The sequence below is a fragment of the Thunnus maccoyii genome, chromosome 12, assembly GCF_910596095.1.
Source record: "Thunnus maccoyii chromosome 12, fThuMac1.1, whole genome shotgun sequence".
NCBI classification, from domain to species: Eukaryota; Metazoa; Chordata; class Actinopteri; order Scombriformes; family Scombridae; genus Thunnus; species Thunnus maccoyii.
Window position 1 is genome coordinate 27046295 of NC_056544.1, and position 20230 is coordinate 27066524.

At 39.8% G+C, this 20230-nt stretch overlaps 2 protein-coding genes across 3 annotated transcripts in view; one reads left to right on the plus strand and one right to left on the minus strand.

Moving 5' to 3' along the window:
- Window positions 1–2871: 2871 nt before the first annotated feature.
- On the plus strand, window positions 2872–15590 carry pitrm1 (pitrilysin metallopeptidase 1). The gene is made up of 27 exons (XM_042427979.1): window positions 2872–3116; window positions 4364–4469; window positions 4801–4907; window positions 5108–5259; window positions 5728–5842; window positions 6425–6521; window positions 7261–7421; window positions 7870–7996; window positions 8167–8255; window positions 8644–8772; window positions 8895–9008; window positions 9506–9602; window positions 10151–10285; window positions 10766–10904; window positions 11063–11179; window positions 11304–11433; window positions 11703–11823; window positions 12146–12222; window positions 12334–12499; window positions 12773–12873; window positions 13111–13231; window positions 13332–13382; window positions 13831–13943; window positions 14102–14227; window positions 14506–14651; window positions 15185–15287; window positions 15382–15590. The coding sequence occupies exons 1-27, from the start codon at window positions 3070–3072 to the stop codon at window positions 15473–15475; spliced, it is 3081 nt and encodes a 1026-aa protein (XP_042283913.1). The 5' UTR covers window positions 2872–3069; the 3' UTR covers window positions 15476–15590.
- A 292-nt stretch (window positions 15591–15882) lies between these two features.
- LOC121908177 (ATP-dependent 6-phosphofructokinase, platelet type-like) overlaps window positions 15883–20230 on the minus strand; it is a 35187-nt gene continuing 30839 nt past the window's right edge. For both annotated transcript variants that reach the window (XM_042427981.1, XM_042427980.1), the window contains exons 18-22: window positions 19865–19926; window positions 18941–19052; window positions 18097–18196; window positions 17899–18004; window positions 15883–16971 (exon numbers count right to left, since the gene is read on the minus strand). In XM_042427981.1, coding sequence (XP_042283915.1) covers window positions 16815–16971; window positions 17899–18004; window positions 18097–18196; window positions 18941–19052; window positions 19865–19926 — 537 coding nt within the window. In that variant the 3' untranslated portion in view covers window positions 15883–16814. The remainder of the gene's footprint in view (window positions 16972–17898; window positions 18005–18096; window positions 18197–18940; window positions 19053–19864; window positions 19927–20230) is intronic.

Genomic DNA, 20230 nt, shown 5'->3' on the forward strand with positions numbered 1-20230 from the left:
ACAAAAAGTGACAAAATATAAGGACATTTTTATTTTCTTGTTTTTATTCTTATACACTAAAACATGAGAAAATGTCATGTGGATGTGGAAAGTATGGAAATAAAATCTCTCTATAAATCTCTCTATAATCCCATCATTTTATACTTTTTTATTCATTCTTCCCTACATAATGTCCTGCCTCAACACCCTGCATCAACAGGAGCAGTTGCAGTCAAAAAGCTCTTTCACTCTGACTTTAAAACACAAAAAATACCTCCTGTAGATTGCAGTTATGTATTTCACTTGAAATTACACAGGACAGATGGAAAGGGAATAAGTACAATGTTCTTGCAAGCAACAATGTTACTCCACCTCTTTAAATGTGACCTACCGTAAGAAAATCCTTGAAAAGAGTCAAACTTTCACTGAAATTATGTCACCTCATGTTGGCCTTTTGCTTTTCATGTAACCAAGTTTTTAAGATATTTTTTTTGCAGCATCTGTTTCACCCCGCTCTGTGCCATCAAGGTTTTTTCGCTGATAATGAACATGCAGTGACAAGACTGGAGCCAGCCACCACGTTGGAGGACGCTCTTGCTCTGTTAAAAAACCCCTCCTGCCTCCTCACCAAGGCCTCCTATTCATGCTGCTGGAAAATCTCCCACATGCTGTCAGTGGAAACACAAGGGATGACCGTGGGTGCCTCAAAAGATATTAAAAAAAAAGAGAGAGAAAGAAAAGGCAGTCTACTGTTGCTGTCAATACAGACAGAATGATTTTTGTAGGGAAGAAAGAAGATTCACGTGGTGCTGGAGAGTCCATATTAAGATCAGAGCTGACTATAATCCTTTAGGATCTTATTGTGAGTCTGCAGTATTTCATGGTAGATTTAGAGTGACTACACACACCTCTATAACCTTTTCTGTTCTATTATTTCTACTGTGGTATTTACACAAACGTATCCTAAAATATATCACGCTTTCCATAGTAGATTTATTTGATATCGCAACCAAACACATGGTTGCATGATTCCTCCTTTCAAACGGATAGCATTTACTTCCCTCCTTGCTTCACAGAGACCAGTGACTTGCATGCAGTGGATTTTGGGATATTATATATAAAATCGCTGCATTTCTTGGTCGCATTTCAAAAGGAACAGTCTTGTCCACCTGTTATGATGTGCATATTTGGTCTTGAAACGCAGACTGCAAAGGAGGTGGCAAAGCTGATGTACATAAACTATTAGAATCACCTTAAACCAGTTGATTTCAGGTGATATAAGATGATTTTATACCCTGCTGTACCCAACAGGACCATCCTTATAAACACACATTATGCCACTGAGGTTTTTTTTTCCAAACTCTGGAAACTTTATTACAAATTCAAGTAGATATCCCAAGGTTTCAAATATGTCTGGCTGAATTCCACCAAAATGTTTATAAAATAATGTAAGATAACATCTAAAATGCTCCATTTGATTTAATGTTGTAGCCATATGGCATCATAGGTTTGAATACACCAAGCACAAAGCTGAGTTTCTAATTGGGAAGAGTGGGCAACTACCCCAGGATCCAAGATCTTTAAGGGCGTACAAACATTTTTCCACATATGTGCATCTATTATTGAATGTTTAATAAAAGAATGTCAAATGTGAAGCTGCATTGTATTCCAATACAGGAATAATGTGTACATTACACATAGAGTGGGAGTAATGGGGCTTAATAGAGGCCTAGCAGCTCATTTTGGTCCCTAACAGGTTAATCTGGCCATGACCATGCAGTGTATGTTTTACCGGAATAAGAAGATGTAGAAAATGCAAGTGACATCGCTTCAATTCTCTAATACTCTAATTAAGATTCTCAAGGGTATATACTCTCAATTCATTTAGAGGTCATGAAAATGAAAGTGATGGAGATGAGTAAGGCAGAAGGAGGATTTATAAGCCTTCAGACAGTGCAAAAACCCTTTGCATGTCAATGAGAGAAAGGTTATTTGGACACAATAGTATTAACTTCATTGTTGTTAATAAAGTTTGCTCTGTAACCATCCCGTGGATTATAACAGACTTTAAACATCAACCACTAATGCTAAGAACAAAATTAACTAACTAATGCAAATGTACATTGTATGATATGTTAGTAAAGTAGCTTCCCTTTAAAGAAAAGTTATATATTAATCCTTTAAGCTCTACCCGACATTAAAAGAATTTTGCATTGTCATGGCATAATGCAAAAGTTGCTTAGCAACACAGCAGTGCAGTCTTAAAAGTACCAACTTGTCAGTGTGTAAATGTTAGATTATGTGAAATACAGTATGTTCAAAATAAGTGTGGGGGACTTAGTAAACACTTTTTGGACAGTAAAATTGTACACTTTAACTCGAATAATATGTGTTGGCTGCTGTTTGTGTTATTTAAACTTTGGGAGGCCAGAGTGGAACATTTAGAAAAAAAAGAAATGAGTTGCCTAACATACTTGTTTGTCTAATTAAGTATGATGTAACAGCGACATCTGCTGGAAAACAGATTGAATCACAGTTAAAACCGGAAAATTGTGGATAAAATTAATAGTTAGTCAGTAGTTAGATTAAAATCTAAAAATGTTGAATATGAAGTTGGAACAAAGTTGATTTCAGTGCTGAATATCTGTCACAAAACTCCTGCCCTTCAAAAACTCGTCATACCAGTCACCGTTTGGTAACCTTAGAGATGTGACGTTCAGCCAATCATAGCTGCTCTTCTTCCCCAGCTGGACCAATCGAAAACAAGTATGATGCGAGGTGAAAGTTCTGCTCACGAGTGTCAAAAACTGCTCCGCGTGTATGTGTAGAGTTCCAATGCTGTAGGATGGGATTAACTGCGTCGTAAATCACTGTTAGATCTGCCGTCTGCGCAGGTGTTACGGCCGTTTTGATGCGCACTACTGAGCCAATGTGTCAACTGTTCTACACACGGCGTGAGAGGACACGGACCCGGGATGCTTTACCGAAATAATGTGGATTTATTGACATTACTTTAGTAAAATTTTGTAATTTTATAGCCGAACATAGCGGGGATAGTCATTGTTGTGTAATTTAACCCCTGACAAAACCATGTTTCGGCAAACGAAGGCGGCGCTCCAGAAACTTCGATATCTAAGGTAACTTAGCTAACGGTACAGCAAATAACCGTGAAGCTAACACACCTGGCCAGGTTGATGAAACGACATATTTGCGGGCTGCTGACTTTATGGTAACACGACAGCCTCGTCTTACTGCCTTTGACAAGATATTGAGATATCATTAAAACGCTGTTTTGACTTTATACAAGTGTGATATAAGCTGATGTAACAGCTGATGCAACCTAACATGAGAAAGCTTCCCTTTTTGAGATGGCAAACGTTACTGTTAATATTTTTATGTTGACGCCCTTTTAATGTAATGGCCAATTCAGCTATCTGTCGGCTGTTAAATATATGTATTTTGGTCAATAAATATTGTTTTGGCAAGGCAAATTTACTTGTAAGCACATGTCAACGACAAGGCAATTCAAAGTGCTTTACACAAATTATAAATGGCAATAAGATGAAATGTACAAGAAACACAAGGCAATATAAAAAATACATTTAAATGTAATGAGAAATAGGAGCTAAATAGAAAATAACAAAATAAGGTAAAATAGAGAATAAGAGGTATACTGCAGTGCAAGATATTAATCAAAATCCTCAAGTTTGATTTAATAAAAGGCAGCGGCAAACAGAAAAGTCTTCAGTCTTCTTGATTTAAAAGGACTGAGAGTTGCAGCAGACTTTTATTCCAGATATGTGGAGCATAGAAACTTTAAGCTGCTTCTCCGGGTTTAGTTTTGACTCTGGGGACAGAAAGCAGACCTGTCCCAGATGACCTGAGAGGTCTGGATGGTTCATGTATCAGCAGATCAGAAATGTGCTTTGTCCCTAAACCAGAACATGGGGGTATCAGAACAAGGTAAAGTTAAAGTGAAGGCTAAAGCCACTTGGTTTGACTTAAAATACAGGTTCACATTTTTCCAAGTGTGTCTTAAAACAACAGTCAGGTTCCCAAATGAACATTGAAATAGGTTTTTCTTACTGTTAACACTCCTCCTGTTCATACTGACCATTAGAAGATCCCTTCAAAATGCACTTGCAATGTAAGTGATGGGGGCTGAAGATAGTTCTTTATTACTCTGGCTGTATGTTTGGGCTCGTTGTCATGCAGCAGAATTAATTTAAGACAGATCAGACGCCTCCCTTATGGAATTGCTGGATAAGAATCTAAACATCTAAAGTGCCTAAAACTTTTGCACAGTAATGTATATACACACTTATCGTTTGTGTGAGGATTAATTAATTAATTCTGTATACTAATAACTATATTTTCCTCCCAGTTTCAATGGACAGCAGCATACCTGGAGGCTGAAGAGCACTTCAGCAGGAGAGAGGGCTCTTCAGTACCAAGCGGGACAGAAAATCCACGGCTTTACAGTCAGAGAGGTAAGTGTAATGATCCAGCTTCATTTGAAGTATTATCTTTGTTAGCTATCACTGGAACATTAACATACTGCTAACTTCTATGGAGAAGCTTGAAAAATGTCATAAGACATCTATTCAAAGTTGTGCAAAGGTTGGTAAACGTAGCTTGTAGCATAAACTTGATGTGAATTTGTTTATGGATGAATCTCTTATTGTGATTTCCTCGACTTTCCTGTGCCTCCATTACTACTGACATAAATGAATGACAGAGACTTGACCTTGACCCTGAATGACATTGACTGGAGTCTTCACTAACAGATGGTCATGTCAGCTGTAATTCTGCTTTTCACAGGTTGTGGAGGTCCCTGACTTGTTTCTCACAGCAGTGAAGTTGACTCATGATAAAACAGGAGCTCAGTACCTGCATGCAGCCAGAGATGACTCCAATAACCTCTTCAGGTTGGTTTAAATGTGTTTTAGTAGTATTCTCCATTTGTATCATACCCATATATCATGTGCAGAGTCAATTTGAAAACCTTTACTCTGTCTTTGTCTTTTACTTTGTGTTTTGCGGCATCTTTCCCTCCATTCAAGTCACAGTACACCATTGTCCTCAAAAGCAAAAACTGTTGGTTCTTATATTTGTTTTTGTGTTTCAGTGTCCAGTTCAGGACGACCCCCATGGACAGCACAGGGGTCCCACACATCCTGGAGCACACGGTGCTTTGTGGATCCCAGAAGTATCCCTGCAGAGACCCCTTCTTCAAGATGCTCAACAGGTCCTTGTCCACCTTCATGAACGCCTTCACAGGTTGGTAGAAGTATATTTAGACTCTAAAAAATCAAGTGACCTTTAAATGTGTGAACACTGTTTGTGAAATCTGTGTGTATTTACAGAAATATTTCAAATATCAGTTGTATCTTGACTAAGAATCAAGTCAGATAGATATTAACGTATTTTACATATGCACAGATGGTGTAATCAAGTGTTGTATAGTTTTCTAGCTCTATTCATTATCACAGCATTATTTTAATGCACTTGCACTGCTTGACAATCCCAGAGGTAAAGTGGTGAAGTATTTACAGGGCAGAATATACTGATAATATATCAATAACACAATGAGTGTTTATATGTATTAATACATAGTGAGAATACTTCAATAGTTGAATAAGAAGCATCTGTAATCATTTTGCCAGCCAGCTACAATATAAAAGAAAAAAACACGTGTTAAACAAACTTTTTACTCAGGTTTTGTTTCGCTTGTGTCTTCCTGAACAGCCAGTGACTACACTATGTATCCCTTCTCAACCCAAAATGGAAAAGACTTCCAGAATCTTCTGTCAGTCTATCTGGATGCAGTTTTCTTCCCTTGTTTACGAGAGCAGGATTTCTGGTGAGTTTTAACTATCGCTGAACAGTTATTGTATACTAGAGTTGCAGGGATTGATTAGTCAATCTTTAATCATTCATCATTAATCTGGAACTATTTTGATAATAGATGAATTGTTTTAGTCCTTTTTTAAGCAAAAATGCCAACAACTTGGCTGTTTTCAATCTCTTAGATGTGATCATTTAATTGTTTTCATTGTTGTGTATGATAGTGATTTGAATATCTTTAGGTTTTCGACTGTTGGTCAATCAAAACAAGAGCAACATTTTATAGACCAAACAAGTAATCCAGAAAATGCAGATTAATCAATAATGAAAAGAATCGTTATTTGCAGCCCCACATTATGCTATAATGTAAAAGTCCTCAATGGCATTAGACGAATGCAGTATTCTCCAAAAAAGTAGCCAAAGTTAACTTTCAAATACTTTGTAGTGATTATATGACTTGACAATATGATACTCACCGTCCACAGTCGGCTGTAACACATCATGAAAATTGGTTATGAATATCATTTGACAGGTCTGATACAGTCATATTGATGAAATCAGTAATACCCGAACGGTTTCTGTATGTTTTATTTTCCAGGCAGGAAGGCTGGAGGCTGGAGAATGAAAACCCCACAGATCCTAACTCACCGCTGATGTTTAAAGGAGTGGTGTTTAATGAAATGAAGGGAGCTTTTGTAAGTCAAGACTTTCTCTGTCACTGTCATTAAGACTCCTTATAAATACTGTAGTCCATGTCAGCACACTTTAATGTTATTTCAAAATTACACTTAGCTTTCCCAGTCCAGAGTACAAACTCCCCCAATAGTTTTAGCTTTTAATGCAAAGTGAACAGCACACGTGTGTTATAATAATACATTGATACAATATAAAACTGCAACAGAGGAAGTTTGTAAAGCTTCACAAATGTTTGTCTGGTGCTGTTGCACTTTTCCAGAACAAAGTGTAAAAACTGAAAAAAAATTAAACAAAGCATTGGCCTCAGTCCAGCTGATAGCTGACATTCAGTATTTGTCCTAATGATCAGTCCAGTGTGTGTGTGTGTGTGTGTGTGTGTGTGTGTGTGTGTTTTAGCTCTGTATGTTCAAGTATTTTACATTGAAATCAACTCTTTCTTTAAACCATTTAAAGTAGACTGGAACCAAGTTTAAAACACAGTGGACTGTTTGACATTGAAGTGTTCAAAGCTGTTTTGACTGTGATTAATGCTGTACTGTCAAAAGTCAGACTCCTACTGCAGTTCTTCACATAAAATGTGTAATCAGACTGAGCCTTTTCCAATATGCCAAGAGGGTGTTGAAGTTGTTGTGACTGTGCTGAATACAACACAGAAATCCAAGGTCTTCATCATGCATCATGAAATGCTTTTACCAACTGCTTGTGTGTGTGTGTGTGTGTGTGTGTGTTTTCTCACAGTCGGACAACGAGAGACTGTATGCCCAGCACCTCCAGAACAAGTTGTATCCAGACCACACCTACTCTGTGGTGTCAGGCGGAGAGCCTCTGGCCATCCCCGACCTCACCTGGGAGCAACTCAAACAATTCCACGCCACACACTACCACCCCAGCAACGCCAGGTTGAGAAACACACACAAACACAAACAGTATCAATCATAAGTTGTTGAAGAAAGATTAAAAAGCTGTTTTGTGAAAAATGATTAGGAACTGGGATGTTTTATTAGAATGAATGAGAGTTTTCTGTCTAAAATCTTGTTTTTGAAACATCCTGAACTTAGTTTTTCTTGACATTCTTCTCTCCCTCCACTTTTATTAATCCCAGAATATTTTTTAATTATACATGTAGGTTTTAAGGTGCTTCATTAAGGAAAATGTTGATTTAAAAAACAGTATGTCATGGTGGCCTCAGAGTTAGGATGTGTTCAGTGTAAACCGCAACATCCTCAGTATGAATCAGGCCAGGAACCTTTGTCGCATCTCATCACCCTATTTCACGACTATATACACTTTCAAAACTAAAAACTAACATAGACAAACCCCTGAAAGTGTGTTTAACATGATCTTCAGGTTCTTCACCTATGGAGACTTGCCACTGGAGCAGCATCTGAAGCAAATTGAAGAAGAAGCTCTGTCCAAGTTCGAACGCATCGACCCGAACACGCAGGTCCCCTCCCAGCCACACTGGAACAGCCCCGTAAGTTCACAGCACTGGCAGATGGATATATGAGATCACAGTAGGGCTATGCATATTTAAAATTGAATTAATTAAACTAAATTATGTATTAGATTATTATTTGCAAGTATGGTTCCATTTTTCATTTTTAATAGTCTGATCTCATTGTGAATTTTCGTCGGTTTCCCCAGAGAGAGGACCATGTGACCTGCAGCCCTGACGCTCTGGCTCCAGATCCAGCCAGGCAGAACACGCTGTGTGTGAGCTACCTGCTGGGAGAGTAAGATCACATCATCCCTTTCTGTTTCCTGCTGTGTTTTATAGAGACATTCGTACTCAAACACCTTTTTGAAGTTGGGTGACATTTGTAAGATTCTAAAGCCGCTGATTCTGCTTCCTCTGTTGCTCTCGAGCTTCTCGTTTATGTGTTTATGTTGGCTTGTATAGTTGTGTTGACAGTGTTTCAAGAGGTATCTTCCTCAAGATGAAAAGAAACAGCAAAAAAAGCTGAATGAAATAACTATAATCAAGAGAAAGTCTGGGAAATAGAAAACAAAAAAACACCACAGTCAAATTGGCCATGTTCTCTTTTAAAAAGTGAAGCTTTGACTCTCATCTATAATTCAGTAACATGTGTGTGAATCTCTTCTTCTGGTGTTTCTGTGCAGCATCACCGACACATTTGAAGGCTTCACTCTCAGCCTGCTGTCCTCTCTGATGATCTCCGGTCCAAACTCTCCCTTCTACAAAGCTCTCATCGAACCCAAGATAGGAACCGACTTCTCCTCAGTCGTCGGGTGCGTACTGGACACGGCCTTTAAAATAGTAACATTGTAATGGCACATATAGTTTGAAGAACCTGTTAAGCTCCTGTTACATGACTGTATTTGTTGAGATCATGTTGACGTCTCTTCTGCAGATATGACGGTAGCACCAAAGAGGCGTCATTCAGCATTGGACTGCAAGGAATGGCCGAGGAGGACACAGAGAGGGTCAAACAAATCATAAACCAAACCATCAATGACATCATAGAGTAAGTACTTATCATAGTAGACACAAACATATGGCAGCAACAGGTGCATTAGCAGTCAGAATCTGCTAAATTGCATGTAAATATTGTGGATTTACTTTATTTTCTGGTGTTTTTTTTACATGGCTCAGTGTTAAATGTTTAAAAACTGCCTCAGATATGAAGTGCAAAAAATCTGCTCTGAATTTTTTTAACCTGTTTTCATGAAGGCATAAAGATTTGATAAAACAGACATGGTTTTATAAAGGCAGGTCAGGCTTGGTGGCTTCTTGCAACCATAGAAATCAGTTTTACTCATTCATCAGGAGGAAACAACTGCACAATATTTCTATAACCTTCACACTCCAGACATTTTATCTGCTCCTCAATCCAGAGTAAACCAGATGTATTACTCAGTAAATGAGTCAACAGGATGAAGCACAAAAAAAAAAAAAACATTTCCACATTTATGTTGTGCAAGATCATCTCAACTTATTCCTCCTCCTCATCATCCGTCACAGGAACGGCTTCGAGGAGGAGAGGATCGAGGGTCTCCTCCACAAGATCGAGATCCAGATGAAGCACCAGTCCACCAGCTTCGGCTTGTCTCTGGCCTCGGTGAGCTCACTGCTGTTTATCTCTAACCTTCATCTTGTTTCTACAACAACAACAACAACAAGGACTTTCTCAGCTACGTCAACGGCACATTTATAAACCTCTACGTGGGAGGTTTTTAGCAACACTAAGGATGTTAGTTTGCCTTCTCTGTGCATGAATTCTAGTGTTTTTCTTTGCTTTTCCCTGTAAAGTGTATGTTCCTAAACAAACAAAGAATGTAAACATTTCCATGGTTATTGTCTCTTAAATACGAAGCAGTTTGCGGATTTCTTTCTCTTGGATTTGTTTTTGCAATTCTATAAAAGTATACTCTCTCTCCAAAATCTATGATCTCTAAAAAGAACACTGTTAAACAGTTAGACATGTATGTAATAAGCATAAGTAGCTTTTCTTTGTCTGATAAAGTAGAAACTGAGGAAGATTGTTTCAGTGTCAGAACCTATTACTTTGATTACATTGTTTGAGTCTTTTGTCTCACTCTTAACATTACATGTGTGTGTGTGTGTGTGTGTGTGTGTGTGTGTGTGTGTGTGTGTGTGTGTGTTTAGTACATAGCATCATCGTGGAATCATGACGGCAACCCCGTGGAGCTGCTGCAGATCAGTGACAGTGTTGAAAAGTTCAGACAAGCACTGAAGGAAAACCCACGCTTCCTCCAGGACAAAGTCAGACACTACTTTAAGGTGAATAAAACAATTCGAAATATGTATGTATGTATTTATGTATGTATAAGTTAGCAGATATCAGAGAAAACAGGGCAACATGCAGAAGTCATTGCCAGTTGCATGTATCAGAAGGCATCTCATACATCCTTGAGGAAGGAAAATGTTAACCAGTATTGAAAGTCCCACAAACAAACGTGTAATGACAAAGAGCTACATTGTAGTATTTGCATTGTGTCATAATAGAGCCCTGATGTAATCATATGATCCTGTATTGGTTCCTGTAGGGAGTCTCTCTTTCCTCTTTCCCTCCTCTACTGGGAGGTCAGCTACAGAGCAGAAACTGGCTGAGTTTTTATGTCTTTCTCACGTTCATGACAGATACTTGCTGTCAAAAGTGGCTTCACCTGAGTCCCTCTGGTAGAATTTTAAGGTTTAATGCTAATTTTTGCCGTCCTTCACCTCTTCAACTCCTCCACCTCCCGTCAACTTGTCCTGCAGGAGAACACACACAGACTGACCCTGTCCATGAGCCCAGATGAAGCCTACCTAGAGAAACAAGCCAAGGCCGAGGAGGAGAAGCTCCAGAAAAAGATCCAGGTTCTGACTGACAGCGACAGAAAGCAGATCTATGAGAAAGGTAACGATAACTTCACAGATCCATGTGGGGATTCTGTGTTTTCTGTGTTGTCGAAAATGAACAGGAAGATTTCTGAGCAGTTCCCTTCCAGCAGTTGTGACTAAGTATCCATCCACTAGACTAGACGTTACAGCGTCATATTGTCTCTTGTTGTAAAGGTCTGGAGCTGCTGGATGCTCAGAGTAAAACCCAGGACGCCTCCTGTCTACCTGCAGTCAAAGTGTCCGACATCGAGCCCACGATACCCATCACTCCTGTTCAAATGAGCACTGCAGGTATACTGTTTTATTACATTTTATATCACACTTGTACAATAATGAAAATGTGGTCAGAAATATCACAGTCAAGGTTTCTGGTTTTGAAACAACTGATTTGAAAGTGGTTTCCTGATCTCTGCAGGAGGCGTTCCGGTGCAGTACTGTGAGCAGCCCACTAACGGTTTGGTTTACTTCAGAGCCATGTGTAGTCTCAACACCCTGCCAGAGGACCTCAGGCTTTATGTCCCTCTCTTCTGCAGCGTTATTACCAGGTGAGTTAACCTGTCTGTGTAGAAGGGACCAGGATTTGGAGGGTATAGATGGTGAGACAGATACAGAGAAATGGTAGTTCAGAGGTGTTTGAAGCTTGGAGAGCACTGTGGTTGATGGTGATGGTGGTGTGGATTGATTTAGTGTGTTTATTGTAATTAAAATGTCAGATCGGCACAGATGGACCATTATTTATGTGTACTTTTAGGCTGTACCCTAACTTGCAAAGCACATATCAAAGAAAGTGTGTATGTCTGTCTGTTTTAATCAGGATGGGCTGTGGAGCTCTGGACTACAGACAACAGGCCCAGCAGAAGGAGCTGAGGACAGGGGGCATGTCTATCTCCACCCAAGTCATCCCTGATTCTACCCAGCTGGACATGTACGAGCAGGTCAGCGCCAGCTCAACCTATCTGTGTCTGAAACCTCAACCAAAAGAGGTTGCCATACCAAAATGTCTTGCCACAATTCAAAACACACGCAAATCAGCAAATTGTAAATCAGTGCCAGCCTGGCAAATGGTCGTTTGCCTTTCTGCTCTTAGCCCAGTGCATGCTGGGATAAGCTGCAGCTTTCTGCCTGCCTGGAAATGAATGAATGAGTGAGAAGTTCTGTTGAAAATTGATTTACTGCTTCAGGTTTTGGAACCAGTGATGTTTTTAGTTACAGCGCTGCTTCTCAAACCACCAAATCTGTGTGTTCGGTATGTTTCAGGGCGTCCTCCTGTCCTCCTCCTGCTTGGAGAGGAACCTTCCTCACATGTTTGAGCTGTGGAGCGACATATTCAACAGGTGAGTCCTCTAACAATCCACAAAAATAGCACTGATCTCGTTCATGGATGCTGAAAATTAAGCTACTAATTGTTGTAGCTAAATAACCCAACTTTAACACCTTTTTTTCAGCCCCCACCTTGATAACGAGGAGCGTCTGAGGGTGCTGGTGATGATGTCAGCACAGGAATTGGCCAACGGTATCTCCAACTCTGGTCACTTGTACGCTATGACCCGGGCAGGCCGTCACCTGACTCCAGCGGGAGACCTGCAGGAGACTTTTGGTGGGATGGAACAGGTATTGTACACTACATATATGTATATCTTGAGTATCTTTATTATTCAGTTTCTACTTTCAACTGTCCAACTATCATATAATGTCATTAAAAACTAACAAAAGTACTTACTGAGGTTAATACTGTGATATTGATTTTAGCCCTGTTGCCCAGACCAGACATTAGATGTGGTTCTTTATTATCAGAGACCCTTTTAATGTCTTCAAATTAAGTTTTTTTTGAGTAAAGGTAGTTTGTGAGACAGTTTTTTATGTTTTTGGTTATTTGAACATCAGGTGAAGTTTATGAAGAGGATAGCTGAGATGTCAGACCTGGGCCAGGTCATCCGAACTCTACCCAGGATCAAAAAACACCTTCTCAATCCTGACAACATGAGGTGGGTTCATATGATTAGATACATGAAGCACCTGCACACTGTATCAGAGCTCCCTGTTGGGTTATATGATCACTGACTGCAGAGGGATTTGTCTGTATGAAACCCCCACAGACCTGAAGTTCTTCTTTCTGTCCATCGCTGCTGTTTATTTTGCTCTAATTAGTGCAATTAAGATTTTTTTTTTATTGTAAATGTATTAGTTCTTATACGTTTTCCTCACTTGAAATGTCCTTACAGGTGTGCGGTTAATGCAACTCCACAGAAAATGTCTGACGCAGCGGGACAGTTGGAGAACTTTATGAAGGACGTTGCTGGAAACAGAAAAGAGCGCAAACCTGTCCGATCAAATATTACCGAGGTAAGCTTTCAACAGGCGTACTGAATGATCATACCAGCCAGAATGTTTGATATACTGATTTATCTATCAAATAAAAATGATTGTTATTCTTTTAATACAGAGGCCACTAGACCTCCTGGACGACTCCGGGCCAAGTAAGAAACTCATCTCCGTAAGTTTAGTTTTGCCTTTTTTATCCATATTGTGCTGTTTGTCATTTTTAAATGTGACGTAACTGTTTTGTCATCTATGAATCTCTGCCACATCGAGTTTATTAATTACCATAAACAGAACAAACACAAAACAGGAACAGCTGGAAAATCACTGTTATCATAAAGCAAAAAAAAGAAAGTTGTCGTTGTAACTGGAATCTGGAGGGAACATCGAACATGTAGCCTTGATTTCAAGACTGAATATTAAATGATGTGGGTGCTTGTGTGAGAATAAGACTAGCAATGTCTCAGTTATGGTGGTTTATATGAATATATAATATACATACATGCATATAACACCTTTTAATTGTGCTAAATGTGTACTCTTATTGTTTATTAGTGTCTAAGAAAAATCCCTGCAGGTATTTCTCAATAATAACCTATTTAACACTTCCTCTTCCTCCACAGGAGCCAAATTTCCAGCCGTGTCAGATGAAAACCTTCTTCCAGCTGCCCTTCCCCGTCAACTTTGTCAGCGAGACTATTCGTACGGTACCGTTCAACCACGAGGACTACGCCAGGTGACTCATTCTTCACTAAATGTCATTTAATCTGTTATTTCTGTAGTACGACTGTAGTATAAGCTCCTGCTTTTCTCTGAATGACATCACAACTTTATCTAAATCAGTAAAAATCATCTAGATCCTAGTCTGATACCAGCTTCTCTTTCCTCCGTCAGTCTTTGTCTCTTGGGAAGGATGATGACGGCAAAATATCTCCACGGAGAGATCCGTGAGAAGGGCGGAGCCTATGGGGGCGGGGCCAGGATGGGAGGAGGCGGTCTGTTCTCCTTTTACTCGTACAGGTGGGAAGCATTTCAATACAAATCATCACAATGTTTGACTGTATTGTAACATTTAAACATATTATGTAAAGAAAAATGAAAAGTTAACATCAGAACATTAGTCTTCAACTCCTGGGATAAAAAAAGTATTACTGTTTAAAATATGGACGTACTTCAATCCATCAGTTGGGGAGGAAAATATAGGCTATTAAATAAATTCAGTTTAAAATATTTATCATTAATGATTCAAGTTTAAACCATGAAAGTTCATCAGAGTTTATTTCTCTTCTGTCTCTAAGGGACCCGAACTCGACGCAGACCTTGTCGGCGTTTCGTAAAGGTGTGGACTGGGCAAAGTCAGGCCAGTTCACCCAGCAAGACATCGACGAAGCCAAGCTGTCAGTCTTCTCAGCGGTCGACGCACCTGTGGCCCCTTCAGACAAAGGTGAGACAATGAATGAACAAATACATCCTGAAATCCTGCCTGCACTAAATGCTTTAATTCATCAAATCTTTTGAGCCGTCAACATTTAATGTAGTCAAATGTAATGAAACTACAATGTAGGTTCAGTGCTCCTCTAGTTTTCCAGAGGGTCTTGTAATCATTAGATATGCTATAAATTCCTGTGAGTTCAGATTTGTAGACATCTAAATTGAGATTTCAGTTGTTTGTTGTGCTCTCTAAGCTGTGGCATCTTTTTCTTCGGTTTTCTGTTGAAGTTTGAGTTTCTTTTAGCAGTTTTTCTGTTTCATATACAGAGTAAACAGGCAATTTGACAATATTTTAATGGGCATTTTTCTAGACTTTCTATCATGTTTATACTTAATAATTAATGGTTTAATAAGAATAATCAACAGATTAATCAATCATGAAAGATAATCCTTAGCTGCAGCCCTGATTTGGTTGCTCTGCCTTTATTTTTGTTGAGGCTTTAGAGCAGCAGATCTTAGTAAGTTCATCTGGTCTTTGTGTTGCAGGGATGGGTCGCTTCCTCAGTGGAATCACAGACGAGATGAAGCAGAGTTACAGAGAAAGACTCTTTGCTGTCAATCATAAAAACCTGGTGGATGTGGCTGGAAGGTAAAATCTTTACCTGTTATTTAGAATAGTAATGAAAGAAAAATGAGGAGAAAATAACATTTCTACATGTAACTGAGCTCTCGTTCTCCCACAGGTACCTCGGCGTGGGTCAGAGGACGTGTGGCGTCGCCATCTTGGGCCCGGAGAACGAGACGATAAAGAAAGATCCATCGTGGATTGTTAAATAATGTTATCAGTAGGTATTTTTCTAATTGAAAACTGAACTGGACTACAGATGTACAACAGTGGAAGAACTAACTATGAACTAAAAACACAAAGCCAATTCTATTTATAGGATTTTTTTTTAAAAATGGCAGCAAATGAGCTGGAGCGCGCGGTACAGAGAGGGTGAATGTTTCCTAATGAGTGTTGTAGTCACGTCCCGAGTGTTCAGATTATCACCGTTCTCTCCGTTTAAACCATCATGTACATATTTATGAAATTGTGACTATTACATTATCATATTGGAATATAAAACCTGAGTCGGCTCTTTATTTAGCAGCTCAAATGTGGTGATTTTTGTGTTTTTCTCTGCTGTGGTTCTTCTGTTTTTAGAAAAACCTCAAAAACAGGCTACACAACATTAACACACAAAGACTTTTTCACACAATAAATGCTTTATTACTCTGCGACAGGACACTCACGTCACACTGCCAGCACATAAAGTTAATGTTGCGTACAGTTTCAGACATTCTCCACTTCACTGCCAAACTACAGCACCAGCAGGACCCTACTCACAAATAACCACTATAGGATGCCACGTACAAAGCCCAGGGGTGGATACAAACAGCAAAGGCGGCAACAACACAACACACACACACACATTCATACACACATTTAAAGTAGCAGGTGACAGGACACACACAGCTGGCTCATCTTAAAGCTTCACTAAACCTCTGGGAGTCACATTTTACAATCAAGATGGTAGATAATTTATCCTCGGTGTGAACAGGCTTTTAGACGGACAGCGTGTGACCCTCTCGATACATATATTCTCTCTTTTTATAAGCAGCTTGTGGGGTTTTATGTTAACGACGGGGCTCAAAGTGCTGTAGAAAATAAGAAAAATGACAAAAGCTAGACTTCTGATGGATCGCCTCAGCCTTACTGAATTCACAGCTAGGTCGCTTAAAAAAAAAAAAATTCAGATATAGCTACAATTTCAGGACTAAAACTTGAATACAGTACATGATTAGGAGTGCATATACAGTATGTAATAACTTTAATTGGGGATCTTGAAAATGCTATGCTAGCTAGTTGAAACTACTTCCTATAAAGAGCTCTATTCCAAACCGCTACGTTCAAATTTCATCATCTAAAATATAGAAGATCCCTTCTGAAGAGTACCAAGACTCTACCGTTCATAATAACTTCTTTAAAATTTCCTTCTATCCTTTAAAATCTAACTTAAATTTGTCTCGTGTCGATCGGCGCTCAGTCAGTCATTGTGTGAGTAGCTGTCACTGTTTTTTGTGAAGCTGTTTTTCTTGTCGGAGTGAAGGTGTTCTCTGGCAGTAGCGCGGCGGTTCAGATGGCCGACATGGTGTTGGTCTCTTTAGGTCGGAACCGGGTCACGTGTTCCAGCTGGCCGGAGTCGGACACGTCGTAGCTCGTCTTGTACTTGGCCAGGATCTTCATCAGCGGACGGAGCTTCAGCCACCACTGCTCCTTCGGGATCCTGTGGCTGAAAACACAAAATGTGCCGATGAGGATTTTTCTCTCTGTCCTCAGAGTCACTCTGTAGGTTCATCTGTCCAAGTTAACCTCTTAAACATCCACTGGATCACCGGAAACCTGCTTAAGCCAGTTGTAAGCAGCTTAGCATCACACAGTAATGAATAAAAGCGATTGGCACAATTTGGCCACTTGGAGAGGTTCTGGGACACCAGTGACACCATGAGGTTAGACATCTGATAAGGTTAGATCTGGAGGTCTGGAGTTTTATACAGGTGTGGTTGACAAGATGTAGAAGGTATGTGGTGATTTACATAGTTCTGGCATAAAGCGTGTCCTAGTTATTGTTATTCAAATATGACTCATTGTAGACAAGGACCAAAAACACTTTTTTAGCCTTATTTGAACTGATGTAGTTTTGGTTGTGTTTTAGCCACAAGCTAAACAAGCACATTTCCAGAAACTAGAAGATGTTACCTTTCAAATGAAGCCTAATACATGTATTTTGGCCTCACAGTTCTTCTATTATAAGCTTTTCCATTTGGGTGTGCCAAATACATGAAAATTCCCCCCCAAAAAAGGGTGGATGTTAAGAGGCTACCTTCCTCTCTGCCCAGAAGTGACATTTTAAATCTAAGAAGGAAATTTAAAACTTAAGTCTTTCACCTCAGCATCACCTGAAAATAACAAGTTGGGTTTCAGTATTTCTATGCGGGTATGGAACTTTTTCAAGGCGGACATGCAGTCATTATTAACGTTAATAGTTTCAAGTTATGTGGTGGGTCAAGAATCCAATATTATGGGATTAAATTTGTGTCTTAACTGAAAAGAAATCTCTAAGAATCAAACAGGAACTTGCTGCCAAACAGGTAAGGACTGTAAATCATCCTAATTTCTGCTGGAAAGTTGTGTAACTGTGAAAATTTGTTTTTCTTACACAAAGTCAGTCTCGCTCTGCAGCTGTGACACGGGCTGAAAGACCATGGCTCTGCGACGCATCCCCAACAGGCAGGCGGTGTCCTCCGAGTTAGCGAACACTCTCCCTGCATTTGAGACAAACAACACAATCTAGATTTAACCACAGACATGAACACACTCTCATAGCATGATGTATCAAACAGGAGTTTTGTTTTACCTCCTTTGTAAGACTCCTTGAGCGTCCGTGTGATCCACTGGATGGCTTTAGCAGCAACTTTGGTGCCAAAGTTTCTATCAAATGGAGATGGAGCTCCTCCCTTTCAAGAGGAAATATATTTTTATTAAAACAGATTGGCAACCTGTTCAGGGTGTACAGCTCCCTGTTTCCATGAGCATGATTATCTCACTGGTGTTGGAATTTAAACCTGCATTAACTGATTTTTTTTGGCCACTTGAGGGCAACAGAAACACAACACTGCACTTCATAACATTTAAGTTGAACTTGATAGCAAACAGTTGTTCATTTCCACATCCTGCAGTTACGCAGCAACATTATCATTCATTTAGAGTCGTGTTTCTGTCCACCTGGTGAATGCAAATCCAATATTCACTCTCTTTCAGCTCTGTTTTTGCTCTCTATCAACTCCTGAGGGAAATATCTGGCTCTTTAGCTGCTAAATGCTCCATTATGTTCACCAGCTAACTGTGTCTGTTTGCCATTTGGTGCTGAGCAGGTAGTGGCTTTTTTAGAGCTTTTTCTCTGAAAACAATGCTGAGAGTGAAATAAAACAGTAAAGTTGCAGCCGGTCAGCTAAACAATGAGCTGAAACTCACTATAAAGCTACATAAAGCTGAGGGGAGCTGCAGAGTCTCTGCACACATTACACACTATCATTTCATGCATTATTAATTATTAAAAATATTGATTATAGCTGCTTAAAGGATAATATAATTTCTTACAAACAGCCAACTGCAAGACATCTACAAATGAATTCGGCTGATGCCAATAATGCACAGGAAGTGTGTATTTGTGTGTGTGTGTGTGTGTGTGTGGGACCGACCTGCTGCATATGTCCAAGGATATTCTTCCTGCAGTCAAACACTCCTCGTCCCTCCTCGGTGTACAGCTGGTAGATGAAGTCAGTGGTGAAGTTCTCGTTGCAGTTCTCATTCCTAAAAACACACAAGTCACCGGGGCAACAGGTTGGTTAAAGGGTCAGTTCACCAGAATAATAAAAAAAAACAAAGTTACCCCAACAGAAGCTGCTGTAAACTGGTTTCACTGGAATTAGTTTCAACCTAAGAAATACTCGCTACGAAAATTTGACAGTGGCTTGTTTTTGTAATATGGGTGAACCAGCCCTTTAAGCAGGCTACCCACTAAGTGTCCTCCGACTGCTGGTTCTCTACACCACCAGTGCTCGTGTTGCCCTTGAGCCAGAGCATCATCCCGCTGTCCACTGTCACCCCGCAGAGCCGCTTGCGACACACAACTGTGCTTTAGGTGATCTTGTAATAGTGAAATCATGCAGGTGCAAACCTCAGCAGCACAGACACACAATGTGACCTACACACACCGTTCAAAACACTACATTTGTCCTATTTCCACAGACCTCCATCCTGCCGGGAGCAATTTACACAGCGTGATGGTGCAGTGGACTAAAATAGCCTCAATAGATGACATGAAATAACGTCTGTAAGGTTGATTCGATGTCAAATACAGACAAGACCGACTGATTTTATCTCGTTAATTGAGAACAAATATGCATTTACAATAACAGCGTTGCAAAATGTTGATTATTTACATTACCAATAGAATATGGAAGTATTTTTCCTCCCTCGCTGTCACAAATACACTTCCATAATCCCACAGGCTAAAGAGTTTGTGCAGTGAGGTAATGCAAGGAAAACAATAGTGGCTTAGAAATGTAACAGGAAAAAAAAAAAGGCTGAAATTGAAACAGTATGTGAGTGTTGATCCTCACCTGAGCACTAAACCCCTCTGGATGCTCGTCTTCATCTTCTGCGTCAGATGCTCCACGTTGGCCTGAAAACGCAGAAACGAAGCTTCACGTTAAACCGGAGCGACGGCGGCCTGCGACCTGCACCTGCAGCCGATCGATCCAGCCACAAATCACACGCCTCTCGGTCTCATCTCATCGCTGCTCCCCAGGACGGAGAGAAGCAGGGTGAGATTTACACCAGCAGGGGGAGGCTAACTCCACTGTTTGGGTGTTAAGCAGCTCTGATCGTCTTTTAAATTCATATCACTGCTGCAGTTTGTAAAATATAATTAGGAAGTAAAGTATTTAAACCACCATCTCTCACCTCTCATGGTATGGTTGTATATT

Excerpts from the sequence above, each read along its gene's own strand:
- pitrm1 (XM_042427979.1), top strand. The coding sequence starts at position 3,070 with ATGTTTCGGCAAACGAAGGCGGCGCTCCAGAAACTTCGATATCTAAG. Across the intron at positions 11,434-11,702 it reads TTCTGCAGCGTTATTACCAG|GATGGGCTGTGGAGCTCTGG; the intron begins GTGAGTTAACCT and ends TGTTTTAATCAG. Across the intron at positions 14,228-14,505 it reads TTCTCCTTTTACTCGTACAG|GGACCCGAACTCGACGCAGA; the intron begins GTGGGAAGCATT and ends TCTGTCTCTAAG.